Here is a 19,805-nt window from a genome sequence, read left to right on the forward strand (position 1 = left end):
CGGGAAACAGCTACCACAGGGCCAGTCAGCCAGCTCCCCTCCTTTGGCAGGTGGTGGGCCCCTCCAGGCAGGCAGGGGACCCAGCCTCAAGCTTCAGGCCCAGCTTAGGGTTTCTGGAAGGGGTGGGAAACTCCACCCGACTCCTTTCCTCCCTCACAAATCCTTTTCGGCAGCCCCCAACAAATACACCCCCCAAACAGAAGGTCTGATGCCACAGAGCAGCTCCTCTACCTGCAACATCAAGCCTGCCGTGGCCACGGGGGGCACAGGCAAGGCGGGGGACTTGGCTGAACACCAAACCCTCCAAGTATCAAGGTCAAGGAGACAAATACCAGAACAGTCATTCCTAGAAGCCTTTTTTGTCAAGAGATCCAAGCACCGACAGGGGACATTCCAACCCGAGCTCCAGACCATCTACTGGGGTGGGGAGGGTGGGGAGGGCACCACTGTGGTCTCTCCCAGGATACCTGCTCTATGAGGCCTCTCGTGCCAGGATGGGCTGAGAAGGAGGGTGGTGAGTCCAGAGTGTCCCGGACGGCCCTCTCCAAGGTCATGCCAGTGTCCTTTAACCAGCCCGGATGCTAAGAACCACCACGAGGCTAGACACACAGCTCCCACCTCCCGGTCTGCTCCTCAACACAGGCGCTCAAGAAAATCCCCCAGCAGCTTCACGCCAAAAGCACAAATGAAATCAAGTGGCAACAAAATCCCCTCCAACTTTCGGGCAGGAGGGAAAGCATATCCCTGGCGGGGACCTGCCCAGGACTGTGCAGCAAGTCTCCGACAAGGCTGGGATACAGGTCACCAAGGACATGCAGTATCTAAAGTTACAAAAGTAACGCATGCACCTTGGGAAGCTCAGAAAATCAGAACGGGGAAACGCCACTTAGGATCTCAGAACAGGGAAATGCCACTTAGTATCTCAGCATCCTAACAGAATTTCTGTGGTGCTTTTGATACTTTTCCTGGCAGGTTGGGCATTTCGGTAAGCACATATAAACTCAAGTGGCCCTGATGGAAGGTGTTTTCCTCTTATTTCCAGAGGGGCCGTCTCCTCAGCTGGTCTAAGAAGACTGCCACGCTCTCACTCTGGGCTGTGGGCTCTCAGAGCAAGGGGCCCAGTCCCGCCCTTCCCCCACACACCCCAGGGGGACCAGCGGGGTGGGAGCCGGCGGGGGAGGGGTGGGAGGGTCAGGCAAGCACACCAACCTTCCGCAGCTTCCCGTAGTCGATCAGCTCGGGCCGGTGTCGGTGGATCAAGGCACAGAAGCCGAGGCCGTCCTTCCAGCTGCCCAGGGGAGAGGTGGTGGGGGGTGGCCAAAGGGTGAGTGGGGCCAAGCACTAAGGGCAAAGTGCCAAGCAGGGGTCTCCTTTTTTCCAAAGATGAACCCACAACTCCTCGGAGCAGGAGTTGGGAGAACACAGGAGGGGAAGGAACCTGCTTCCTGCCACAATCCCAGGCACCGTGCTAAGGCTCCATGGGGCTCAGCAAGTTGTCACGTCCCACCCAAGCCCCCCACCGAGGTCTGGGGCCCCCGTCTGCTCTGTTTCAGAGACCCAGGCTGGAACTCCCTGGACACTCTCCTAAGGGGGCTCCAAGAGCATCAACCCAAGATGTATCAGGCAGAAGCCAGGACGGAGCGGGCCTCGAAGGGTGACGCTCCCTTTCCAGAAAAGCGACTCCTTCCCCAAGGCTCTGTGTTCTGATCCAGAGCAGAGACTGACCCAGCCCAGGGGCCCCAGGGGCCTTGGGGGAAGCAGCTCAGGTTCTGCAAGAGCCCCTCAGCCTCCAGCCACGCACCTTATGTGGAAGTTCTGGATGTTGACGTTCTTGTAAGGGGCTGTCTTTCTCTGACACCACAAGAGAAGCCCTTCCTTCGCCGAAGTCTCTGTGGGGAAGGGGATGACAGGCAGAGAGGTCAGAGGCTGGCTTGGTGGAAGGAGGGTGTGGGTTCCTGAAGGCCACCCTGTGACCACAGGGTCCATGCTCTTTCACATGGGGTCCACACAGAGACTCCTAGATTTCAACCCTGCTGCTACTAGGCCATCAAATCTATTTCCTGGACAAAGTTTGAGACATTATTTGAGACACAGAGAAGTAAGCCAGGGATCATTTCAGAACTGGCCACCTGATACATTAAAATAATGAGAAAATGGCCTTTCAAACTTTCAGACTCTCTCCCCCTCACTCCCTTTTATGCAGAAATGGCAACAACACAAAATTAAGTCGGCAACCTCTGTCGGGCAGCCACTTTGGGGAGGAAGGGTTGCCTGGTCTGTGAAATCTGAAATCCAGGACTCTTCAGACAGGGAGGGCCCGTGTGCCCTGTGGACCGCACAATCACGTAAGAAGAAAGCATTAGGACTCCTAGTCACATTTACTGTTCATCTAAAAAGAAAAAACAAGGTCTCCTTATACTTAACGCATGCATCGATACTGCTGCTGTGGAAAGCAGACAGGTGTCAGTAAGTAAGGCAGGTATCTAAGGGGGCCCCAGGAGGGCCGCAAACCACACTGCCCCCAGGCGTTCACATCTGTGAACAGCAGCTCATGGTACTCAGGAAAGTGGGTTTCAGTTCACAAAATGGACTTTAAAATGACGCTAAACACTTTCTGCAAAGATAATATAATAATTAAAGCACAAGAAAACGATTTAAAATAAAAATCTTCAAAGCTAATGCTTCCGCTTTTAGTTCAAGTTCTTTGTCAGTTACAAGCTGAAAACAATAATTTACTCAGAGCTGACAAGGAGTCTACCCAAAAGAATAAACTCATCAAGAAAGCTATTTGAAAACCAGATTTGTATCTATTATCACTAACAAGAACCCTAAGCAACTACTGTGGGTATCTTTTTAGTCACTTCAGCCCTAAATACCAGGCATCTATAAACCAAACTTAAGACCTTCACATTGCTGTATCACTAAGTATCAAACCAAGATTCTCATAACAAAGCAATTTAATCCACACTGCTCTCATTAAAAACTAATTTCTAAGCCATTAAAATGAATTTTAAAAATACTTCCATCTCATTTTAAAAAATTTGGTTTGATGTGTTTGATATAGCAATGGTGGTGGGGGGGGTTTAGTCGCTAAGTCATGTTTGACTCTTGCGACCCCATGAACTGTACCCTGTCAGGCTCTGCTATATTTGGGAATTTACCCAGGCAAGAATACCAGATTGGGTTGCTATTTCCTTCTCCAGGATATAGAAATACAGGAATATAATTTACTGAAAAATAAATACACACCTATCAGACATAAAGGTGAAAAACTGCGGGAGTGTAAAACCCAAAGTTTAGACAGACCACGGCCCCAGACCATTGCGGCCCCTTGCAGATCTGCAAGGTGGCCACCAGAGGGTGCTATGGGAGCAAAGTGGAGGCCCTGTCTCTCTCATGGCTCTCCTGACTGCTATTCCTTACTCTTTCGGATTTAACAACCCAAGAGCCAGGTGGGGTGGTTCCAATACACTTCCCCACAGCCATCTTGGGCTTTCCCAAAGTGAGGAGGCCAATGTAACTATAGGGGCCAGCACTCCAGTTTTTACTTGTCTATAGACTAGAAGAGAGCAAGGATGCCACCAATGGAGCAGCCCAGGATGCAGCTTGTGATGAAGGACCTCTTGCCTCACGGATCAGGGAGGAAGATGTGATGGTGAAGGCCTGGGAGAGGTGGAAGCCCGGGGACAGCATGGAGCAGAGCAGAAGACCTACCTTCCACGGAGATGTCCTGGATGGCAAAGCGGAGGATGATGGTCCAGATCATGCCCAGGGTCATTTTCACATTCCCATCCACGATTTCTACAGAAACAGCAGCCAGACATGTTAGGACGGGTCTCAGCAGGGACAAAGGTCACATTTCCCGAGTGCTCATGTCACTCTGTGCACCACTTAGGAGGTCAAAGGCCACACACTCCACTTTTAGAGGGAAGTCAAAAAATCAGCACAATTACATGTCAAAGGTCCCAGGACGGAAGTCTATTTGGGGGTGTCTTGGGGAACCCGGAGAGTGTGGTCAGTTCAACTGGGTACAACAGGAAAGGCAACAGAGAAGGGGGCATCTTAAACCTGGGCAGTGTCCACAAGCCTAACAGAGAAGAGGAAAAGGACTTCTATGCCATCACAAATGTCCTGGCGCCTCCATGAGTGGAGGACATCTGGGCAAGCACAGATCTCAGAACAGCCATCCACCTACCTGGGAAGTCAGTGCAGACTACAGAAATTAACCAACCTGACAAAGGTTTATAAACTGCTACTAGAAGGATCCACTAACTCACAAATCAAGTTCATGATGCCATAACTTGGGTATTTTTTCATAAAAAACAAACAGCAGCTTCAAGATCAAAATTAAGAGATACCCCACTAAATTTAGTCTAAGCGGCACCTTCTAGGTTTTTTTAAAAATGCTATAAATTCTATGAAGTTTTTTTTTTTCCCCTGTCCCAGACTTAGAGGCAGGACAAAGATTAAAAAAGCCCTGTCTTTAAGGAGCCTAAAAGATGTAGTCATTTATAGACTTGGAGACTGTGAAGGTAACAAACATAGACTCCTTACCTTTCCTGTTCCCAGGTCAGGAGACGGTAACCTGGCCCCGTGATGAGCTACTCTCAGTTAAGACTCAGGCATTGAAAGAATATCTCATTTTTCCCTTCCGACAACAGTAGATTTGGGGGACACCCGAAAAGACCATGAGAAGAGACAACTTCCAAGGACCCCTGATCCCCTGAGCCAATGTCCACTTGGGTTTCCTTCCCACAAACCGTTTAAACAAGAGTGGATTCCTGTAAGGAAATTAACTCTAATACCTCATCCCCTTCCACAAAAGAGAGGGCAAAACTGCATGCTGCTCTATGACCGACAAGGTACAGGCGCTGAGCAGTGACGCCTGGCCCACAGCCGCTTCGGGGGCGGGAGGGGCAGCGTGGGGACAAACCTGCTGAGCCTGCACCAGGGTTCTCAGCAAAGGAAGAACAGTGTCCACTTTGGGCATGGGACAGGATGTGATTCTTCCTGCTAAGAGGGGGGCTGAAATGCCCCTCCTAGAATTCTAGGCATCAGCAGAGCAATGACCCAAGTTTGAGAAACTCGGTTAGAGAGACAGGGAGCTGCAGCAGCATGCAACCATCCTCCTCAACAACTAAGACAGCTGTCACACACTCTGCAGAGCGTGCTGAGGGGGAAGTGGAGTCAGTCAGTCAAGAATCAGTTCCTAAAAGTTTAATATTTTTTATTTTATTTTTTGGCCACATCTCATGGAATGCAGGATCTTAGTTCCCTGAACAGGGCTCCCTGCAGTGGAAGCGTGGGGTCTTAACCACGGGACCACTGGGGAAGCCCCTCCTAAAGGTTTGCTATGTTTAAAATGCCCTTTCACTTGTGACTCCCAACAGTTTTGCATCTGTAACATTCAAAGTGCTTACATAAATTGATAAGATAAAAAAGTCTAAATTCATAATACAAGAGTCAGCAAAAAACATGAATAGACACTTCACAAAACACGAAATACAAACAACCAGCTTATAAGAATGTCAAACTCACTTGTAATTAGAGATACATCATTTTCCCAGCTATTAAATGAACAAAGCAAATACAGATAATGATGGTGATGATGGTATCAATATAACGATAGATAGCCATGTGGCTATCTATCACCCTGTGGCTAGAAGTATAAATTCGTTATTTTAAAGAAACACCTCTTGGGGAAATAATTTGTCAACAGGGAGCAAGGCATCTTGAAGTTGCTCAACTTTTTGAGAGTAAAATTCTCTCTCTAGCCCCAGTTAGCCAGAAGTGTGAAATGTAGAGTAAGGTTGGTGTGTAAAGGCACTTGCTGCCAGGTTACTTATCATGACCCCACCCTGGAAACTCTGTGAAGGTACAAAATACAAGGCGTGACCAAGTAAACCCCAGATCCTGTCACTCCCTCTGCTCAAAAGGTACAAGGCTTCCACCCCACTCAGAGTCAAAGGCAGTGGCTGGTGGGGCCTCTGGGACCCCTGACCCTACCCCTGCAGTCACACGGCCTCCCTGTTGCTCCCCTCTCCCGGGATATCCCTCACCTCCCTCCTGTCTCCTCCCTCCATCTTCTCACCAAGCCCTCCCTGGATCTCCCTCTTTACTCCAACTGATACGTGTATTTTCTTTCTCCCTCTTCTAGAACATAAGCTCCCTGTTTTACAGCATTGCTTAGAGCCCAGCACTGTGCCTGGCACAGAAAAAGCCCTCCATCAACATCTGTTAAATGAATGAATTAATGGAGGACACTAACCACGGGTGTGTGAATGGGCAGAGAACACAACAGCATTCAGGCCTCTCTAGGACTGGGCGCAGATCTGGAACACGGCACACTTGTGCTCAACAATCAGGTAATTAGCACAGCCATTCAAAATCATAATTACAATTTTTTGATGATTTGGAAAAAATCTTTGTAATTACAGACGAAGACAAAAATCAGGTATTAAATTTTATGGACACCATATCAAATCAAGGAGAAATTTTTTTTAACATCGAGTAAAAACTCCGGATGGTAATGCCTTTCTAGGAGTAGAGGCTGCAACGCCTGTCCCTCTTGACCTGGGGGATGGAGGGGCGTGTGTGTGTACCCACCCACCCCCATTTGTTGTTCAGTCACTCAGTCGTGTCCGACTCTTTGTGACCCCATGGACTGCAGCTCGCCAGGCTTCCCTGTCCTTCACCATCTCCTGGAGCTTGCTCAAACTCGTGTCCATTGAGTCAGTGATGCCATCCAACCATCTCGTTCTCTGTCGTCCCCCTTCTCCTGCCTTCAGTCTTTGCCAGCATAAAGGCTAAATAACCCAGCTTCCTGCTGGCCTTGAGCTCAGGGTCCTCCCAATACCAAGGAAGACAAGACAGCTTCCTCTCTGGGTCTTGCCAACTTACTTCTCTTCTCTTCCAGAAATACCCAACCCCTGGGGAGTTTGCTTACTGAATTCTCAACTCCTACCAAGGAAGCAGTTTCATGCCAGAAAACAGAGGAGCCGAGTACAGGCAAAGAGAGAGGTTTGTGTTCAGTTAAGAGCCCATGCACCACCCCATCCCCCGTGTCCACCTGAGCCCCCCTGACCCTCAAAAACCCTCCCAAGAATGGATCCTTTCATTAGGCATCTCTAAGTTTGGAGTAAGGTTGTCCATCTCACAGGCATCTTTATGGCCTGACACGCTGAGTCCAAAAGGAGGGTGCCATGGCTGCAACCGGGCCCCTGGGGGAAAAGTCATGATGACAGATTAACAAATGTCTGCTGTGGGTGTGGGAAGATGCCATTCCTAAACCACAGCTACCTATGAAGCTGTTCATATCCTGCTTTTACTCAGAACCTGCCTCTCTCTTGGCCCCACTCCAGGCAGGCAGTATTCAGATAGTGGAATCAATGATGCTGAAGAAACTCCATGTGGAGGAAAACTAGACCCTCCACCCCAGGGGGGTCACCACTGCCCAGACCAATGGCCACCATCCAACCTAAGGACAGATGCTAAATCATCAAGCCCACTCCCAGGCTCTGGCACCCAAAGCTATCAGGCTTTCCCTGCCTCTAGATTTTAAAATGAAAATTCCTTCTCAGGTGCTCTCATCTGGTTAAACCCCAACCACTCACCCAGGTCAAGTCCCAATCCCATGAAGTCTAGACATTCTAGAATCAAGTATCACACAAGAAATGGATCTATTCTAACCTCTCCTGTGGCATGGATGCTCCTTGCCTCCGGCCTCCATCTGAACATCTTCGGGGTCAGGGAACCGATGCCTTTCCCAGAGCACCCACTCCATCCCCTCAGGTTCTGTATGTTATTCACAGTCAGCCTGCCCACAGGCTCGCCCTTCCAGGCCTGGTTCTTCCCACCAGGATCAGCCAGAGTCAAAACCTTGCCCCACATGATCATCCTTCAAAGGTCTGGGGTCTTCCACTGGGGCCCAAATCTGGTCCCCAAGGCTCCCCTGCCAGGATAAATGGCAATGTCTCCTCCCACCCCAGCTCCAGGAGAGCTCCTTCTGTGTGATCCACTCCACTGTCTTTGATAGTCTACAGCAGCAAACTTCATTTCATTAAAATAAACAAAACCCTTTCTGGGCCTCATCTGGTTTCCCGGCTCAGCAGCGTGGCCGTCCTGGCATGATCTTGGTGCTCGACCTCTTTTTAATCGCAGTATAGTTGATTTACAATGTGTTAATTTCAGGGGTACAGCAAAGCGATTCAGTTATACACATAGACATTCATCCTTTTCCAGATTCTTTTCCCATATAGGTTATTATTAATGCATTGGCTTAAAATGGGAGAGAAGATTTCAAAGAGGGAAGTCTTGGCCTAAAGGTAGCAGGAAGGCTCGGAATGTCTCATCTTAAAGGCAGCTTTAGAAATCTTTCGAGAAGCAAGGTCTGTGTCAAGGGAACCGGAAAACTCTAGACAGCTAGTTTAAGTGACCTCCTGGGAGAACAGAGGTGATGGTTAGAGTCTATGCCCCTGTCTGGCTGTGCTCGTTACCCCTCTGTTGAGACCACACAGCTAGTGTGACCCGCCACTTCACAGCTGAGGAAAACCAGACCTGAAGGTTCTGTTCTGGACCCCTGCAGAGGAGGCAGCAGTGCCCTGGTGATTGGAGAGCTTTAGACCTCAGCTCTGGAGTCCAAACCCCCGGGGTTTAATCTGCATTCTGCCAAATGGAAGCCATCTGGCCCAGAGCCTGTGGTCAACATACTACACACTTCCATTCGAGCATCTCCTCTGAGCCTTCGTTTCCTTGACTGTAAAATATGGGTGGTGATACTACAAGCCTGTTAAACCATTCTGTCCTGTCTGGCCAGCCGCAGATCTGGACCTTAGCAAGTGCTATTCTTGCCCATCTTCTCCTTCCTTCCTCCCCTTTGGTATTCAGACACACACACACACACACACACACACACACACACACACGGGCTTCCCTGGTGGTTCAGATGGTAAAGAATCTGCCTGCAATGCAGCAACTACTACTACTATATATACATATACGTGTGTGTGTGTGCTAAGTCGCTTCAGTTGTGTCTGACTCTTTGCAACCCCAGGGACTGTAGCTGGGCTCCTCTGTCCATGGGCTTCTCCAGGCAAGAATACTGGAGTGGGAAGCCATTCCCTTCTCCAGGGGATCTTCCAGACCTAGGGATCAAGCCCAGTCTCTTATGTCTCCTGCATTGGTAGGCAGGTTCTTTACCTGGGACCCTCTCTCTCTCTCCCCCGATATACATATATATAGATTATGGTAGTTGCTACATTCTCCTTTCTAAAAATCTGGATTTCTGGCTTCTTTTGAAAAGGCAGAACATCTGGCAACACTGGATATGTTATTCCCACTCAGCAACAATTGGTTAGATCCACACGGCAGCTGCCCCGCCTACACATATTTTTCCCACTTCTCCACACTCCCCACTCATCCCTACTGTCACATAGCTCGCACATCTGGCCCACCTCACATATCCTCTACTTCCCCGCCCCAGGGAACATCTGAACTTGTAGCAGACCACCAGAGTGGTAATTTCTTTGGCTTCCCACCCCTGCTTGGCTGAAACTTGTTCTGCCAAGTCTTGATTGCTCCCTAAGAGAACAAACAATTCTTTTCTTTATCTGTACCCTACTGTACACAAGCCCTTCAAACATTTACTGAGCACTGACTGTATGCATCATACCGCTGGGAGCTGGGGCCACAAGGACGTAGGAGACATGATATGATCTCTGCCTCAGAGCTCAGGGGATGGGACACATAAGGCACCACCCACAATGACCTCAAGTACTAACCTGACTCCCTGATAAGGCAAGGGTTAGCAAGCTTTTCCTGTAAAGGGCCTGATAGGAAATATTTTCAGCTTTGCAGGGATATGGTCTCTGACACAACTATTCAATTCTGCCTGCAGCAGGAAAGCAGCCAATAATATGTAAACAAAGGGGTGTGGCCGTGTTCCAATATTTACAAAAGCCCGGGTCAGCCAGGTTTGACCCCACGGACCGTAGTTTGCCAGCCCCTGTGCTCAAGTTTCTCAGTTTGATTTTGCTACATCAAATCCCTCAATTTTCAGAAAAAAAGGACTTTCAGATCATCAACCAGAGAAAAAGACCAGCTGCTATGGATTTACTGGAACAACACCCCACACCCTCTGTAAGGAAAGGCCACCCTCTGGGGCACTTCTCTGGTGTCACTCTGACCTGGATTTGAGTTCCGGCTTTACCACTTGCTGAAGATGGGACTTTGGACAAGTTAATTTTCATTAGGCACATGTTTTCTTTTTGTAAAATGGGGATAACAATTAGAGCCATCTCATAGGGCTATGGCGAGGATGAAATGAGATCACTCGTACAAAGGGCTTTAGCAGAGTGCCTGCTGCAGAACAAGCGATCAGTAATCACAGTCAAGGTTATGTCTACAATGAATGAATGAATGAATGGAGACTGTGTACTGTTCACCTTTTAATCTCTGGCACCACAGAGGTGCCCAATCCATTGATGAATCCATGGGACGCAGTCCTCATGGGGCCTGGTTATGGTACTCTAATCACCTTGACCCTCTCCAAGTCCTTCAGAAATGCACACAAGAAACTGTGCCAGCTCCTTCTAACCATTAAGAAGATGCTAATAATAGTTTAAACTGAACTTTAAACAATTTTTAAAGATTGCAGTATAGCTGATTTACAATCTGGTGTTAGTTTCAGGTGTATAAACAATTTTTTTTTCTTAAGTAAAAGGGAAAAAAATCAAGAGGCTGCTCTGCAGGGAAATGTTATTAAGAATATTCCTGGGACTTCCCTGACAGTCCAGCAGTTGAGACTCTATGCTTCCAATGCAGGGCACACGGGTTCGATCCCTGGTCCGGGAACTAAGATTACTCATGCCTTGCAGTGTAGCCAAAAAAAAAAAGTTCCTAAAGCCTTCTGGACAGCCATCCTGCAGGGGATCCCTCTACACACCAGTGTCCACACACTCTCCCCAGACCACAGACCACAGACCTCTGTGCTTGGGACAGGGGAGCACAGCCAGGCCTGCAGAAGGGGGAGGTGGCATTCCACACACACAGATCCCACAGCGGTAGGATTCAGCAGTTGGGGGTGGGGTGGGGTGGGAGTGGGGGTCACAGTCACCAAGGTGCAGAGACTAGATAGAAAATGCTGTCTTTACATGAAGGATCCACTGGCCAGCCAGATGCTGGAAGCCCTACTTCCAAATGCCCCCATGGATGTGTGGGTCTAGGAGTCAGGCCAGAAAAGGCCAAGAGAACCAAGAGGTGGGGGCAGAAAATCTGGCTGGATGCAGAGGGGTAGGATGGGGGTAGGGGGCAGCCAGGGGGCAGGCCTTACTCACCTTCAGCTCCTATGGACACCAGCTTGACCCCCTTGCTGGCTATGAAGTCCAGGGCCTTGTTGACATTGGAGATCTTGTGCACCCTCATTTTGCCTCTCTCCGGCTTGGCCAAACGTTCACCTGAACAGGCGGAGAGAGAGCAATGCGAAGTGAAACACAGAAGTGTTCTCCTACTTCTCAGCTCTAAATTGCTTGCAGCCACTCAACAAGTCTGTATTAAGCCCTGAGTATGTGTCAAGGGACTTGGCGGTGTGCTAGAAATATAGGGGTGAACAAAACAACTTGCTGCCTTCATGGACTTACGGTTCAGGAGGAGAGACAGACCTTCAACATACATCAACATACACAAATGAACAAAAAGCCAAAAAGGAGAAATGCTTAAAACAAAGGCTTTAAAAGAGATTGCAGAGGAGGGAGGGCAGGTAGGAGGGTGAAAGAGTTGTGAGGTGGTCAGGGGAGGCCTTTGAGTGGGAGGCTGGCAGACCCAGGCTTCAGGGAACGGCGATCAAGGCAGAAGGAACAGCATTTGCAGAGGCCCTGAACTCCTAGCCTAGACTGTTTCAATCCAGGAGAGTGTGTGAGTCACGCTAGGGTATTTTGGGAAAGTTCCCTGTGTGTTGCCCACAGAGCCCCTCGCTCACTTGAGAACCACAGCTCTTGTCCATTTACTGCTGCCCAGGGGCACCCTCGGCTCAGCTCCAAGTCAACCCTCCACCCTCACTCAGCGGCCATTTCCCTGACCCCCACTTCCCACAGTGGGGGCTTCTGCTGTTCAGTGTTTATGATCAGAAGCTTCGGGGAAGCAGGGGTTGATGAGCTGGTTCTCCAAATACCCTGCTCAGAGCACAGGAAGGAGGCGTCCAGGGATCCCCTGAAGCCATCTGAAAAATATATATGTGCAAGGTGTGCCCAGACCTGGGGAAGGGGAGCTCAGCTTTCAGTCTCCAAGAGGTCTGAGAACCACCATCCTAGAACTCAGGACCTTCCACCTACCACAGTCTCCAGCCCAGCCCAGCGGGACGCTCTCCACCCCACTTCTGAGCACATCAACAGCCTGGCTGAGAGATCCCACGGGGCAGGGTGGCCCTAATGCTGGGCCATGCTCATCCTATCAAGAGCAGCACTTCTCCAGGGGGCCCCCCTGCCCAGGGCCCCCCACCCGACTTCCATAGAACAGACTTCCTGCTACAGATGTCACTTGGCCTGGCAGCATCCAGGGAAGCCCAGCTGGGTTTTTATTATTAAATCAAGACTTCCCAACTGCGGCTTTCTCAAGGCTGTGGCCACAGTCCCCCCTCTCTGGGAAGGTACCCTACTGCCCCCCTGGGCAGATGAGATGCCCCAGGGCTCCCTTCCAATAGGAGGGATGGAGGCAGCACCTTGTGCCCCCTTCCCCCGCCCCCAGCAAGGGCTGCTCCCACTAGAGCCCCAGCCTTTAGGTCCTGCTAAGCCTGAGCTCGCCAGCCTGACTGCCAGCTACATGCACTGGCTGGAACAGGGCCCTCCAAGACAAGGGAGGTAGCAAAGTCCTGGGACTTCGGTCCACACAAAACCACCTGGAGAACCTGCTGACTACAGGTGTCTGGCCCCCTTCCCCTTCCTCCTGAGTTTCTGACTTTGGAGGTCTGGGATGAGGTCTGGGAACCCACATGTGGCTAAGTAGTCCTGCTGATTCTGCTGGGTGGTCCAGGGACCACACTCAGAGGACCTCTGCAGGCGGCAGTCCCCTTCCTTTTCCTGTCATCCTAACCATCTCCAGAGACACCCAGGGAGGAAAAGGCATCATCTCAATGACTCAATCTCTCCCCACCCCAGGAAACAGAAGAGCCGCCTCACAGACGTGCACAGGGCTGTTCAGTGCAAGCACCTGGTAGGTATTCGGAAAAGCCCAGCTGGGCATTCGGTCACTCTAGTATTTGGTGAGCATCACCTAGCTGCCAAGTATATAGGTCTGAGCACCTGGGACACAGACAAGTTTGTCCCTGCCCTCCAGGGCCAGGTGTGAAGTGGGGAGAAAACACAGGAGCCAAAAATGATCCTGCTGTGTGGCAAATGACATGCTAGAGGAATCAACAGTGTGTTCCAGGAGCCCAGAGGAGGGCAGGCACTCAAAGCAGGAACAGAAGGGTGGTGGTCAGGGAAGCCTTCCTGGAGGAGATGCCTAAACTGAGTTTTAAAAAATGAAAAAGAACAATGCCAGATTTGCTTAAACTAAGAAATGTTGGAGGAAGAGGTAAGAAGGACACTCTAAAAGGCATTTAGAGATCTGTAACAACCTAGAGGGGTGGAATGGGGAGGGAGATGGGAGGAAGGTTCAAGAGGGAGGGGACATATGTATACATATGGCTGATTCATGTTGATGCTTGGCAAAAACCAACACAATTCTGTAAAGCAATTATCCTTCAATTAAAAAAATAAATTTAAAATTTAAAAAAATAAATAAAAGGCAGTTAGAGGAAAACATATGGTCATTCCTGAAAAAATTCAACACAGAATTACCCTAGGCTCCAACAATTCCACTTCTGGGTACATACCCAAGAGAACTGAAAGCACAGACTTACACAGAATCTGTATAGCCATGTTCTTCGCGGTATTACTCACAATAGCGAAACTGTGGAAACAACTCAAGTGTGAATGACAGATGACTGAATAAACAAAATGTGGAACATATGTACACAATGGAATATTGTCTGGTCTTTTAAAGGAAGGAGATTCTGATACATGCTACTTCATGGAGGAACCATGAGCACCTTATGCTAAATGAAATAAGTCAGTCACAAAAGGACAAATACTACAGGATTACACTCATATGAGAAACCTAGAACAGCCAAGTTCACAGAGATAGAATGTAGAATGGTGGTGGGCAGGGGCTGGGGGGAGAAGGAGATGGCAAGTTGGCATTGAATGATGGCATGGCATCTTGGTGTGGAATGATGAAAAAGTCTGGGGATGAGGATTGGTGATGACAGTTGCACAACAATGTGAATGTACTCAATGCCTCTGTGCACATTTAAAAATGGCCCAAATGGTAAATTTTAAGTTACGTATATTTGAACACACACACACACCCTACCCCCACCTGCAGTGGAAATATTTTAAAGCACCGAGGGGCAGAGAAGCCAGCCAGAGTTTGTGTAAAAGCAGTGAAAACAGAAAGCAGGGACACATGCATGGGGAGGGCTGCATGTCTTCCTGCGGCAGAGTCTGAAGTCTGACACCTTTTGGGGAATAGTTAGTCGAAAACAAAGCAGGTGCCAGCTCATGAAGGATTCTGCTAGCTATGTTAAGAAATGTGAGCTGCAGGTACAAAGCCCCAGGGAGGCACTGAAAAGTTTCAAGCAGGGAACAGTGCAACCATATTTGGGCTATTAGATGGACCCTCTGGCTACATGTGAGTGATGGAGGGCAGTGAGGAGGGGGGAGCTGGGAGGAGGGGTCAAAGGCCGCTAGACATCATCTAGGTGAGAGCTGATGCAGGCACAACGATGTCTGCGTAGCAGAGCTCAAAGAAGGCGAACAGAAGAAGAAAACAGAATGAATGAAACTTGAATGCCAAAGGAAGAGCTGTCTAAGATTCCTGAATGAGGCTGAGAAGAAAAAGATGAAGACTGCAGGAGCAAAAAGAGGTTTGCAAGGGCCAGGCATGGTACATGGTATGGAAGCCTGGGGCACAAACGGGTGGAGATGCCCAGTGCAATTCAGGATTTAAGAGGAGGCTCCAAGGAGAAGGCTGGACCAACCCTAGTCCAGGACTCACTGGCATCAAGATGGAAGATAAAGTGAAGAAAGCAGCTAAGATTGCCCAGCGAGTAAGCCAAGGCTAGAATCTCAAGGACCTCCAACCCTTAAGGGATGGTGGAGGAAAGGTATTTATAAGAAAGTGGAGATAGGCACTGGAGAGAGAAGCTGTCCCTCCAGACATCTGGACATACAAATGCCAAACTGGGGGCTGGATAAGGAACTAGGATCACCTTGATAAAGGTGAAGAAGTAGCAGAGGAGCCAGCATTTGGAGATGGCCAGATGTGGTTGCTTTCCTGACCAAAGAATTCTAGCCTTGGAGGAGAAGAGACACCAGAGACCAACCTTCAGACCGCTCTTTATGCAAATGAGGATGCTGAGGCAGAAAGGCAGTGACTTGTCCAAGGACACACAGATGGTCAGGAGCAGAGCCAAGCCCAAACTCAGTCTCGGGGTCCAAAATCACACGCCATCTCCCACTTTTTCAAAAGCTAACCCCAACCAAAGATGGGGCAGAAGCAGAGGTGTTGGGGCAGCATTCCCAAAATGGCAGAACCCAGTGGGCAGTGTCTGATCCTGGACCACGGTGACCCCGCCCGTCTGGCATCACCTTTGCCCTGGCACTCCCAAGACCAGTGGTCCAGCTCACCTGAGATGACCTCCAGCAGTAGCATCAGCTTCAGGCCGTCCCGGAAGTCCTCCTCGATGTTCTCGATCTGTGTTCCTGCCTTCCGGAGGTGGGAGTTGCACCATGCTGTAAACGTCTGCAGGAAGGAAAGAAGAGCAAGAGGTCAGGCTCTCTCCCACAAGTCACAAGGTCTCTGAGGCGCTCACGAGCGCCTCACTGTGTCCCCGGGACCCGGCTGCCTCATGTCATTTTCCCGGTTGTTTTGTGCGAGGTGCCCCGTGGGTTGGTATTGTCATCCTTGTTGGTTAAGACATCTGACGGGGTCAAAGAGGGCAAGAAATCCACTCAGGAGAGACCCAAAAACCTTGCAACATCATTCTCCTTCACCTCAATCAATCTTCACACAATCTCCTTCACCTCATCGCAGGGCAATAGCTAAGGGGTCACCCTGCAGGGCCAGCAGCCCGGGTGGGCACAGTGGGATGGACAAAGCAGCACCCTCCTTTTAAAGTCCACTCTCCCGACCTTCTTCCAAAACCATTATCCCCACTTACATTTAGAAGTGGTATGATTCTATTCTTGGCAGTTTACCTCTTAGATTTTAAAGCTTAGTATCGATCTTCACAGTTACAAGGTGGAGTATCCCAGAGGTAAAATATTAAGCCTCATTAACACCTTAGGGTAAATAAATTTATTAAATCCTTGCCCACCTGACAGCTAGCTAATGGAGAGCATTAATCAGGTTTACTGGGGGCAGAGTCCAGAGGAACAGTGTCCGGATAAAGAGAGAGAAAGGTAAGTACCCCATGGTGTATATGTGTATACTGGGGGTGGGAGGTGGAGGCACCTTAAACTGCAAAAGCATGAGCAAGAATTTTTAAATAGGACTGTAAGGAGACTAAATGAAAGATCATCATCATTGTAATTTTCTAATCTGTGGGGAAAGAACAGCAACTTTGAAGCTTCTGTATTCTGTCTTAACCAGATGATCAGGCAGGTCACCAACTGAGCTGTCCCAGGCCAAAAGCACCTCCTGGTGGCTCACTCAAGGAACAGGGTGACTCTACAAATATAAGAAATAAAAAGTGTGAGCTTCAGTTTCACTCACCCATCCAAACAAAGCCTGGGCAAGTGCCTCTCCCCAGCTCACAAACAGAGAGAAGAGCGCTCCTGCTTTAGGTCCAAACTATTCCTTGCCGACTCAAGACTTCTCTGCACCAAATGGTACTGCCAATTACATAGGGGCTCAAGAGCCAACATTCAGTCACCCCCAGCAGGGCCAGCCAGGTCTCTCCCCACCCACGCTGCCAAGTGGCAATGGTGAGAGTGAGCTATTCATCAAAACAGCAGCATCCACGCTAGAAATACTCCTCCTCTTCAGAAAGGTCACCAGACCCCCACCACCAGTTCCTCTTGCCCTGGGGAGCCCCAAGATGAACTGGCAAAAATGGGCAGGAGGAGGGCAGGATGCCACACCAGTGAGGACCGGGGAGAAGAAATGGCTGAGCAGGTTTATAAGCAAGAATTGAAGAGCCTGGAGCAAGAGGAGACAGCAGTCACACAAGGAGGGGAGAGGAGGCTGTGTTATGACATTCCCCCAACACTGGGCCTCATTCTTTTTGTGTGTTTTTTTTTTTTTTTTTTATTTATGGCTCTGCTAGGTCTTTGCTGCTGTGCATGGACTTTCTCTAGTTGTGATGAGGGGGGCTACTCCCTAGTTGAGGGGTGTGGGCTTCTCACTGCCAGCTCTAGGGCACACAGGCTTTAGTAGTTGTAGCATGCGGGCTCAGTAGTTGTGGCACGTGGGACTTAGTTGCCTCGAGGCAAGTAAGATCTTCTGATTCCGAGACCAGGGATCGAACTCAAGTCTCCTGCACTGGCAGGTGGATTCTTATCCACTGGACCACCAGGAAAGTCCAAGCCTCATTCTTAAATCATATTTCACTAGGCACTTAGCAACACAGGATACTCTTTTCTCCCTGCAAACACATCTCCACTCTGTAGGCAAGCCCACTCCCATGATAGGCAAGAGGGATGTGTGGGCTGTCCCAGAGTTTGATGAACCTGACACATAGACTGAAGGTGGGCAGGAGACGCACACTGACCCCTCAGCCTGGAGTGTCCTCTATCAGGCTTGGCCAACTCACTCTCTTCTTCTAAGACTGGGCTAAGAGATCACCTCCTCCAGAAAGCCTTCCGGATAGCCACCCACCACATGGGGTGATGTGTCAGCCCTTGACACCCTGCATCTCCTGCATCATTGCTCTAATCCTACTGCAAGGTGGCCACTGGTCAGCTTCACACCTGGACTCAAGTGTTCACCCTAGAGTCTCAGCGCACAGAGTCACAGATGCAGCACTGAGCAAAATAACAAAAATCCTTGCTCTGTGCAACAGACACTCTGGTGGATGTAAAAATGAGACGACTGAGTGAAGGAGCAAGTAAGGAACCGACACAAAGTGAGAGGATCCAGGAAGGTCCAACCACACCTGAGAGGTATCAGGGCAAGGGACTGACAGCTCTCAGGGACCCCCAGGAACCCTCTGGCTCAGAGGAAAGAAGATACAGCAGGACAGGAAAGAGTAGTTACAGGACGTTCCTGGTGGTCCAGCGGCTAAGACTCCACACTCCCAATGCAGGGGCCCCAGGTTCAATCCCTGGTTGGGGAACTAGATCCCACATGCTGCAATGAAGATCAAAGATCCTGCAACTAAGACTTAGCACAGTCAAATAAATAATTTTAATAAAGGAAAAAAAAAAAAAGAAAGAGTATTCACTGGGTCCCCTTCCTCTCGTGCTGGCATTGCAAACCTAGGAGGGAATGGGAGGCTACTCAGTTTTTCTTTTCATTTTGCCGTAAATTTTTTGATGCAAAAAAAAAAATTAAAGAATTTTAAAATCTTTACAATAAGTATAATTTTGTTTGTGGTTCCTTGTTCTCTTCCAGCTGTCATGAGTCCATATATGCACTTCTGCCTGGGTGTCACCATACTCTACGTTGACGAGGGTGGGTCATTTACCACCATTTAGCATTTCCACCAGAGAAGGCAACGGCACCCCAATCCAGTACTCTTGCCTGGAGAATCCCATTGGCGGAGGAGCCTGGTAGGCTGCAGACCATGGGGTCGCTAAGAGTTGGACACGACTGAGCTACTTCACTTTCACTTTTCACTTTCACACACTGGAGAAGGAAATGGCAACCCACTCCAGTGTTCTTGCCTGGAGAATCCTGGAGACGGGGGAGTCTGGTGGGCTGCCGTCTATGGGGTCGCACAGAGTCGGACATGACTGAAGTGACTTAGCAGCAGCAGCATTTCCACAGTACCTTCCCCTCATCTCCCTCCCAGGCCCACCCTCAGCTTCTGCCTGGGGTTTTCTGCTGACTTGGCAAGAAGTAGATCACCCCAGCAGCTCAGAGTTTCAGGTCCAGTGGTGCCGGGGTCCTGGTGGGAATCGCCAGCACCTTCACAGTTAGGGGGACCATGAAATCTCACTGTTTACCACCCAGTTGTAGAGAGGGGATGGGGTGAGAGGAAGGGGAAAGAGATAAAAAGATACCGCTTTTGCAAGGGGAAAAATGCTGTTGAAAGCAGCCAGCCCCATTTCCTGGAGAAGCCAGTCCCGGAGGCCTGAAGGCTGAGACGCACCTGTGTTTGCCCAGACTCCCTCCTACAAAGGCCTGCCTCTGAGGCCGCGGGGGGCCACACTTGGCTAAGACAGCAAGGCCCCGTCCTGACCCAAATAGGGTGACTGCCAGGAAGGGGCCTCTGAGCGCCTCCCCAACAAGCAGCACCCACCTCGAAGCTTGGGCCACAGAGGAAACAGTAACTCAGTGATCAAGAATGTGCACTTGGGGGGAACCAGATATGGTTTAGCACTCAGATCCACTCTTTACCAGCAGTGTGAGCTGCAGACTCGCCTCCCTAAATCTCAGGTGCCTTAGCTGCAAAATAGGGGTAGTGTCGGCACTTTATAAATACCAGGCGGATTAACTGGAAAACATCTACAAAGTGCTTGCCACTTAGAACATGCTCAATAAATGATTAGAGGAAGGAGAAAACTAGCTCTTCCAGAACCTCCCTGGGGGACAGGCCTTGGAGGACT

The 19,805-nt window shown here is 49.7% G+C and overlaps 1 protein-coding gene across 3 annotated transcripts in view; it reads right to left on the bottom strand.

Moving 5' to 3' along the window:
- Nucleotides 1–19,805, bottom strand: part of ACTN1 (actinin alpha 1) — a 106,748-nt gene that overhangs the window by 36,854 nt on the left and 50,089 nt on the right. For all 3 annotated transcript variants that reach the window (XM_043472376.1, XM_043472375.1, XM_043472374.1), the window contains exons 2-6: nucleotides 15,723–15,837; nucleotides 11,334–11,453; nucleotides 3,715–3,801; nucleotides 1,802–1,889; nucleotides 1,210–1,288 (exon numbers count right to left, since the gene is read on the bottom strand). In XM_043472376.1, coding sequence (XP_043328311.1) covers nucleotides 1,210–1,288; nucleotides 1,802–1,889; nucleotides 3,715–3,801; nucleotides 11,334–11,453; nucleotides 15,723–15,837 — 489 coding nt within the window. The remainder of the gene's footprint in view (nucleotides 1–1,209; nucleotides 1,289–1,801; nucleotides 1,890–3,714; nucleotides 3,802–11,333; nucleotides 11,454–15,722; nucleotides 15,838–19,805) is intronic.

This window comes from Cervus canadensis, chromosome 6 (assembly GCF_019320065.1).
Source record: "Cervus canadensis isolate Bull #8, Minnesota chromosome 6, ASM1932006v1, whole genome shotgun sequence".
Taxonomy (NCBI): domain Eukaryota; kingdom Metazoa; phylum Chordata; class Mammalia; order Artiodactyla; family Cervidae; genus Cervus; species Cervus canadensis.